This window comes from Diuraphis noxia, unplaced genomic scaffold, assembly GCF_037042655.1.
Source record: "Diuraphis noxia isolate RWA-SAM2 unplaced genomic scaffold, SU_Dnox_SAM2 contig0004, whole genome shotgun sequence".
Lineage (NCBI taxonomy): Eukaryota > Metazoa > Arthropoda > Insecta > Hemiptera > Aphididae > Diuraphis > Diuraphis noxia.
Window position 1 is genome coordinate 27,047,765 of NW_028301714.1, and position 8,893 is coordinate 27,056,657.

Sequence of the window (8,893 nt, forward strand, 5' to 3'; positions counted from 1 at the left end):
TCAATAATGACAATAAAATGTTATACATTGGGTAAAAAAGCTTCAAAATTTAAAACAAGGCTCCAAATTATATTGTCACAACAATAGTAAAAAAAAATATTAAAAATACATAGTCGCAATTTTTTTATAAGCATTGAAAGTTCGAATTTTAACAAAATACGTAAAAATCACGAAAAATCACGAAAATTTACAATTTATTTTGATTTAAAAATTAATAAAAATGTATGCTCTTAAATTTAAGATTTGAAAATTCAATACAAGAGTTTGTCTACTTTTATCAAATAAAAAATGTCAACCGGAAATTCAAGTTGCATTTTTATGAGCATTTGAATTACAAAATTGAATATTAAATCAATTTCTATACCTACCGATATTCTTATTTTGTTATTATTCAAAAACGAATAAATGTAAAAACTTAAAATTTACACCATGTGTTTATTTTATCAATTTATATAATTGATAAAGTTTTCAAAATATTTCAACAATTTTTAAGTTATTTATAGACATTTGAAATTGTCCGTTTTTTAGTTTTTATTCTATAAATGTCGATAACATTTTATTCATTGGGTAAAAAAACTTTAAAATTTAATACAAGGTTCCCCATAACTCATAAGTTTATTTAATAGGAGTTGGAAAATATTAAAAATACATATGCATGTTTTAAAGTTTAAATTTTGACAAAATGTATTTAATTGAAAATGTACAAACTATTTAGTTGTTAAAAATTTATAAAACGTTTAAATTTTATAGCTTAGGAATAAGGATTGAAAATTTAAAAGTAAGTTCCAAGTAAGTAGTTAATTCTGCTGCAAAAAAGATCTAAAAAGTTAAAACTTTACAAACACAGTTTTTTTTTTTTAAATAGTTATTTTAAGTTCAAATTTGGATGAAATTACATAATTTTTAAATAATCAAGAATAACAATTTTAGTTGTACTTGTACCTATTGTTGTAATTTAAAAATATTATTCATGGGTACTTAAAATTTCTAGAGCATACTTTATATTCTAATTGTAATAGTTTAATGACTTATATTAATATTCTAAAATAACTGTACATACCTACTGGCTACTATGAAGTATGAAGTATGAATGACTGAGCGAGTCGGGTACATAATGAATCTAATTTGATTAATTTGGAATTTTTTTATAGGCACAAATATTTTTTTTTTTTTGAAATAATAGCAATATAATTAATATAGTATAAAACTATAAAATATCCTAGACTGGCAAACTGACTCCGCTCAGAATCGTTTTTCGTTTACAATGTTAACATCCATTACAGTAGCCAGTAGGTAACGCACTTGTAAACCATACTGTACAGCAGTGCCGTACCCAGGATTTGTTTTCGGGGGGGGGGGGGGGGGGGGGCTTAAACATACTTAACTTTATAGGAAAATAGGAAATAATTTAAAACATATAATATATACACATAGTTTTTAATGTATTATGCATTCATTATTAAATTGTCACAATTTAAAATCTAAACGCATTTCCTTTTTAGACGCAAACATATTTAAAATAGCATCTGTGTCAATTTGTATGTCTCTGTGGATATTCATAAGAGCTAATCCGTTTAATCTTGCCTCACCGGTAGAGTTTCTTAAATAGGTCTTGATTCTTTTTAAAGAAGAAAAACTTCTTTCAACCGATGCCGTTGATACAGGCAAAATAGCAAGAAGTTTTAATAAAATATTTATATGTGGGAATAAATCTTCGGGGCATTTTGATAATGTGTCTAATGCATTTTTTGGTAAATTATTTTCTTCATTAGACCATTTTTGCTTCCAAAATTCAAATTCATTTTTTAATAAGTCCATGTGAATGTTTTGGTTATTAGATCTTAAATCTTCTTCATAAAAATCAATAGCTGGCTGTATATCACTAAATGATAAATTACCAATTTTGCTTGGTAATAAAGAAGATAAAGAAATAAAAATATTAGAGTAGTAAGACGTGGTGATAAGACTACCGCGTCACCACAACCTTAATATACTAAAAGGTCGTCAACATTATTACTATGACATGAACCATAATATGATATTGTTCTGTGATATGAACCCATTACGCATAACGCATTACTAAAAAAATATTTTTCCTGAGATTTCGGTGGGGGCTTAAGCCCAAAAGCCCACCCCCTGGATACGGCACTGCTGTACAGTAAGCAACATCTACTTAACCGCTTTTTAATTTTAACGCTGTAAATAGTAATTACATTTCTATACGATATTATTATTTGTCAAGATTAATAATATTATTAAAATGTGGATCGGACTTGATCCACAAGTACGAAAAGACAGTTGAAAATTTAAATTTACCCGCGCTATCGATACAACTTCCTTGGAAATTATTCCGTGCGTGAAATAACTACATTCGTGCACGTGCGGGAACGAGATGAAAAGCGATTCAGTGATAACGTCAGAGACTCAGAGATAACAATGGTCGGCGGGACGGCGTTGGTTGGTGCTGTTGGTAGCTGCTGTCTGCTGTAGTTGAGACTCGCGGCAAATTAAATGTCAATCCAATTGCGAATTTTAGTTTAATTTAACACGATGATTACCGAAACTGAAACGCCAGAAGATGCCCCGAAAAAAGCACTCATTTACATTTGTGGAGGTAAATATCAAAATGTATTTTATTCATCGTGTTTCGACAACAACTTGCATAATATTTTGTTGTAATTGTACCCACAGTTATAGACATTGGCTATTTCGTTTTTGATTCAAATCTAATATTTTGTTTTTTTCTTGTGCATGGACAATGACAGCTTGCCAAGCTGAAAATGAAATGAAACCTAAAGACCCGATTCGATGCAGAGAGTGTGGTTACCGAATTATGTACAAGAAACGAACAAAGAGATGTATCCTTTTAAAATCATAAATAGTTTGAGACGTCTAATTGTGTATTGTTAGGTATCATTACAAAGTATGGGAATTGGATGGGTTAAATAGTCGATAGGTTCAATTACTAGGCTCAACCTACAAATAAATTGGATTTGTGCAAACATTTTATCCGTTATATGAAGTCATTAAGCGATTGTATATGCTTAGACATTTTAGGGTATGACCTTACTCTTACAATCTACATAATATAACTGTTAGGGCCAGTTGTACCGTCTCTGATTAAAGTTAACCGTAGTTTAATCGGCCGAATTTGCACGGTTATATAAGACGGTACAACTGGCCCTTACCTTTACTAAAATTTGATCCCATTAGTAAGTGGTTATAAAAATGTGTAAGTGTCCTGAGTAGAACTATACATGCAATAAGACTGCTTTTTAAAAAATATTTGTTATTGTAAAAAAATAAATTAACATATTTGATTGTTATTTTCTACCATATGCTTTAAAACTTTTTTTTGATTTAACAATAATAATATTTTTTATTTTTTGCCAAACTTTAATACCTAACAAATGTTTCTTCATAATAAACAATGGTATAGTATATACCAGGGGTAGGTATTAAACCTTTTACATTACACGACTCTTTATAATTTCTCTAAATTTTGGTAGCTATTAAAAATCATGGGATTAATGAAAATAAAATATTGAAAGGTCAAAATGTTCAGCAACATGAACTATAAAATAGGTATCTCTATTATTTACAAAAATAAAATACATGTAGCTAATTTTTATGTCAGACTAATAAAAAAAAAACAGATTTATGATACATTTATTATCTCAGGAGATATTGCAAATGATAAATCTTCGTGGAACATCCTTTATATGCATATTAGAAATGCATTAATTAATTATATCAAGACAGCAAATTTTATGAAAACTGTGTATAAGAAACTGAAATTAAATGCTTTACATTTAGAAAAATTCAAATTCTCATCATCGTTTTTTTTTAATTTTCCTCTTCTGTGCCATGGCTCCCCTGACTAAATATTCACGATGTCCCTGAAACCATGACAAACAGTTTGAATACGTCTGGCATTTGTACACTATACTGTTATAATTCGCTACTCTTTCCAACTATTATGTATTTAGAGTTAATAATTAACTATGATGTAGCTCTCAATCAAATTATGATACTTTAAACACAGCTTGGCACCTTTTATTTTTACTGATAAAATTTATAATAAATTATAATTATTTAGTCTCCTTGTTTGGTTGAGTTTGGGTTAGGTTTGTTTGGTTGGGGTTATTGAAAATGTTTTTTTTTATGCTATAAACTTGTGTCATATATGTCCGGGAGTAGGCATGAAGACCTAGTTCAGACACCTATTTGGTAGAATTTCTATTGGGACATCCGTAGGTTTCTGCCATGCCCCGGATTGGGGGATGGCGGCACTTGTTCTCCGGACAGTGTGAATTGCCTGGAGAAAAATGTTGCCAGATGGTTGAGGATTGAACCCGGACCGGCTGACTATTGTATTAATCATTATAATGGTAAAATGTCCTATTTCAAACAGGTCTTTATATGTTGGCAATAGAGGTACTCCCCACTCTTTGGTATCTTCTCTCAAAAAAATTCTTCCTAATTGTTTATAGCTTATATTAATCAAAATTAAATTAAAAACATTTAATTGTATTTACTATTTAATATTGCTTTCCAAGTGACTTACACTATTTTTTTTTTCATTGACTAGTTTTGATTGTCCATTTATATAGTACTGCAAACTATTTAGAGCTTTATGTGCTTAACATACAATTTAAGGGCAACTCTATTTTCTGTTAATATTATAATTTCTGATTTATTTTTATATATGTCAAGATTAAGTTTCATGCCCCAGATTATTAAACCACAATTCAATGGGCATATTTGTTTTTGTGTGGCATAAAAATAGTTTAAATTATTGCAAAGATACTAGCTAAAAGCTGTATTATTCACTCAAAGTGAAAAATTATTGATTTTCCATTATACTTGTTTGTATTTTTTTATTCTGGTTTCTCTTTTTGCATACTTAATAGTTTAAATAAATTATTGGTTATTGATTTCTATGTATTTGTGCCTCTATAATTTCTATTTTTACTATTTATGGTTTTTCATTAAAGTAATTAATTATTTAATAATATGAACTATTTTACAAAATGTTGAAAAAAATATATGTATGCAATATTAAGACCTAAATGTTATTTGTTAAAAGGGACACATTGAGTATTTATTTTATTTCATTGTTAAAGATTGAGGATGTTTTTGCATAGTATAAGTATTAAATAAATTGCCTAGTACTTCCATCTATTAATCTAAATATCTTTGTATTATATTAGTTTAATATGCTACTTAAATAAATTAAAAAACAAATTCAAATATCAATTCTGATCTATCGCTTAATTTATGTTATGTGTTTTACATAAATATTGTTCTCAATTAGATAATAGTAAATATATTACTTAAACATTGATTAATCCGAGTAGAATTCTTTAATTAGTAATTAAATGTTTAGGTTTTTGATTTTATAAATATGTATATTAACTCTTTATGTATATTGTTCTTTTTTTGATTATTCACTTAATATGAGAACACTAATGTGGGTTATTTTCTTGCTGTTCCATTTTGGTTTCTTTAATATTCAACTAATCTAATAAACTATTTATTCAAAATGTTGTATATTAATGTAGCAATAATTTCAAACATTTTCTGGTACTGCGTTTTGAATAAATAAAAACATTACCATTTATAAACTGCATTGTGCTTATAATTTTATCTGAACACTTGGTAAGAGTTTCCTTAATCAAATTTTTTCAGTGGTTGTGTTTAACGCTCGATAAACAATCCCAGCAATTTCAAGAATTTGAAGTGTACAAAAACAACAATAACAAGATACAACAAACAACAAACAATTTTATTTATTCAATTGTTTGTTTTAATTTTGTAACATTATGAGAATAATAAGTGTTAATTTATATTATATAATATCATGTATTGATTTTATTAAATAATCTCCTGTTTAAATTAAATGTACTTAAATAAATAAATGAGTCTTAAATGACAGAGAACCTTATTAGAATTTAGAATAAATATGTTTTTTAATCAATCAACATTAAATTTCTTACACAGACATAAAAATTATGAAAACTTTTTTCTAGATTTTTATTATTTCATTAGAAACAACATATATTCAAATTATTATGTGTTTTTGTTTAAGTCTAAGCGATTTCACAATTTCTGTATGACTACATCTGTAAATAGTACCTAATAAAACTAATAAAAATGTTTACTGCTTAGATTATTTACTTACAAAAAAAAAAAAAAAAACATGTAAACTTGAGTTCTAGTGGTAACTTATATGTACCATACATATATTATTTACCTAAGTGATTAATTAATTTGTATTACTAGGTGAGTACCTATAGTAGGTAGGTACCTAAATATAATATATAATGGGAGATTGTAAATTCCGCCCGAAATGAACAGGTAAAAACAAGGGCTATGGTAAATTCCGCCCTGGAAAATATCCAAGCAAAAAAAGGTACATTTAAATTCCGCCCGAAAAAATATACGGGTACAAAAATAGTTCCGCCCGGAAAAATAAATATTTTTAATCTAAGCGTTCCGTGAATGTACGACGCGACCGTACTTTTCGCGACGCGGTGCGTGTTATAACTTATAGCATTGGGAAGTCACAACATTTTCGAACACGGAACAATCGTATCTTAAACGATAATCGTCAATCATGTCATATCATATCAGCTTTGACTGCAATATTGTGGATCTAAAATTTCAGATAGAAATATTATAAATTGTGTTCACTGTTCAGTACACGTCCTAGAGTCTTATACGCTTATACCTAGTACCTACGCTATAATGGCTCAACTTATCGAATCAGAACGTGGAAATATACTTTTATAATATAATATTTTTATTTTCGGGCGGAATTTACATGTACCTTTTTTTACCTGAATTTTTTTCGGGCGGAATTTACATGTACCTTATTTTACCTGTATTTCATTTTGGGCGGAATTTACATGCGCCCTATATAATATATTGTCTTCCAACCTCACTCATTAAATGCAAAATGACAAGTATGAGACCTTGTGACTGAACAATATTACGCTCTATTGCCTCTATTATTACCTGTTTATATAATAGTAATATTATATTATTACAATTATTGTATAATACCTACTAGCATTCTACATAATGTTATTATATGTATAGCTGCTACCTACAGTGACCCCCAACAGACTCGAGTGCGAGTGAACATCCGGCGTTTAAATTTTACACAATATCGTACAAACAGACAAACAGTTGAATAGTTGGTAAAAGAATTACAAATAATATAATTCAATATGTCGTTAATATATTTTGGAAAATTACTTGATACCTATACTAAACAATATTTGTTTTCTTCATTGAAAATTTTAATCGGAATAGGTATGCCAACGTTGGTTTTTAAATTTATTTAAGTAGTATTCTTTTACGTTATTTTCGAAAGTCCTATGTTTTATGTTGTCAACAGAATTTTCACTTTTTATGATACAATAAATTCATGTTTGTATTTTCGTACGATATTAATATGACAAATATGATTTTGTTTTATTACAAATGACTACGCAGAAAATATGTAGGTATGATACGAAATTAATTCAAATGAGTGTGCGTCACTAGGTACTCATCACTTATTATATTGTTGTCCGTCCGTATGATTAAATGCCTTTTGTTTTATCATGAAAAATACAATTATATGCGTTTAAAGTTCAAATTCAATATAGTTATATCTATAATTCAATAGTTAGGCAATTACAGTAAAAAAATTGCCAAATAAAGATGTAAACGAGGTTAAAAATTAAATCATTGGCGTTAGTGATAGAAATCCAAGAAAAATATTCAGCTCCTGAACAACCGTGTATAACATCTGCAGATCAATCCTGACCAAAAAAATTACTACCAGTTTTTCAATCTGCAGGTGGTATCAGATCATGCAGTACTATCATTATTCATTACTGTATCCCATGTCATCAAATTATTCAGGATTTTGGAACTACTATAATAATCATCGTGAGCAGTACCTAACATAGGTTAATGAAAAAATATATATTACACTATATTTTGTTATTTTTAAATTATATTCATGAAGTAGGTATGCAAGTTTTTTTTATAATATTTTGAAGGAACAAAATAATGAATTAAGTACCTAATCCTAATATTTTTTTTTATTTCAAATAGCAATTACCTACATTTAATGTATTTTATAAGTTTTCAATATTAATAAGAATTTATTCCAATTTTATACTTATTTTTTGTACTTATTACTTTCAAGTTTCATTTAAATATTTAAACATGTATAATAATTAACAACAAATAAAATAGGGAATACAATGAAAAGACAATACAGTATGATTTATTTTATATTAATATTTTTACTTTTTATTATTGCATGTGTATTAATAATTATATAGGTCGAAATGTATACATAATGCAAAACTTTCTAAGTTATCGTCATTATTCATTACTGCCAGGATACGGGCCTGTTTCATTATTGAAAAAGGTCTCTTACTTCAAATCCCTCTCAATATTATAAAAATCAGGATCCTCTAGTCACTGACAACATGTTTTTGGGGGTTTTACCTGTTCAGCATCTAGCTCATAGAATGGTTGTTTAACGTTTTCCGTGTAAGCGTCCCTCAACATATAATGCAAAGAACATAATATGCGACCCAAATTAAATCATCACATGTCGTTATCCGTATATTAGTAGGTTGGTAAAAGGCTCTAAATATTTTACTGAGCAGACCAAAAGCATTTTCTGTGACTCAACTAGCACGGCTTAGTCTATATATAGAGTATAGTTAAAAAAAATTTTAGAATCGTCTTCTCTGCTTGCCTTCCTAGAAAATGGTTTCATAAACGTGATTGTGTAGTCTATAAATACTTCGTCACCGAAAATGACATGGGAGATCATTATATTGGACCCAGGAAGAACACTGTCTTCGGGAGATCTGAATGT

General features: G+C 28.1%; 2 protein-coding genes across 2 annotated transcripts; one reads left to right on the forward strand and one right to left on the reverse strand.

Annotated features, from left to right (window-relative positions):
• Positions 1-1,467: 1,467 nt before the first annotated feature.
• LOC149055899 (52 kDa repressor of the inhibitor of the protein kinase-like) lies at positions 1,468-2,070 on the reverse strand. The gene is made up of 2 exons (XM_089226971.1): positions 2,018-2,070; positions 1,468-1,966 (listed from the first exon to the last, which is right to left on the reverse strand). The coding sequence occupies exons 1-2, from the start codon at positions 2,068-2,070 to the stop codon at positions 1,468-1,470; spliced, it is 552 nt and encodes a 183-aa protein (XP_089083097.1).
• A 345-nt stretch (positions 2,071-2,415) lies between these two features.
• Polr2K (DNA-directed RNA polymerases I, II, and III subunit Rpb12) lies at positions 2,416-5,954 on the forward strand. The gene is made up of 3 exons (XM_015511435.2): positions 2,416-2,614; positions 2,766-2,858; positions 5,692-5,954. The coding sequence occupies exons 1-3, from the start codon at positions 2,551-2,553 to the stop codon at positions 5,712-5,714; spliced, it is 180 nt and encodes a 59-aa protein (XP_015366921.1). The 5' UTR covers positions 2,416-2,550; the 3' UTR covers positions 5,715-5,954.
• The last annotated feature ends 2,939 nt before the right edge of the window (positions 5,955-8,893 follow it).

What these genes read in the sequence shown, in the direction of transcription:
- Polr2K (XM_015511435.2), top strand. Translation starts at nt 2,551, where the DNA reads ATGATTACCGAAACTGAAACGCCAGAAGATGCCCCGAAAAAAGCACTC. An exon ending in ACTCATTTACATTTGTGGAG is followed by an intron (nt 2,615 to 2,765) that starts GTAAATATCAAA and finishes GGACAATGACAG; the next exon opens with CTTGCCAAGCTGAAAATGAA. An exon ending in CAAGAAACGAACAAAGAGAT is followed by an intron (nt 2,859 to 5,691) that starts GTATCCTTTTAA and finishes AAATTTTTTCAG; the next exon opens with TGGTTGTGTTTAACGCTCGA.
- LOC149055899 (XM_089226971.1), bottom strand. Translation starts at nt 2,070, where the DNA reads ATGCGTAATGGGTTCATATCACAGAACAATATCATATTATGGTTCATG. An exon ending in ATATTATGGTTCATGTCATA is followed by an intron (nt 1,967 to 2,017) that starts GTAATAATGTTG and finishes GTGACGCGGTAG; the next exon opens with TCTTATCACCACGTCTTACT.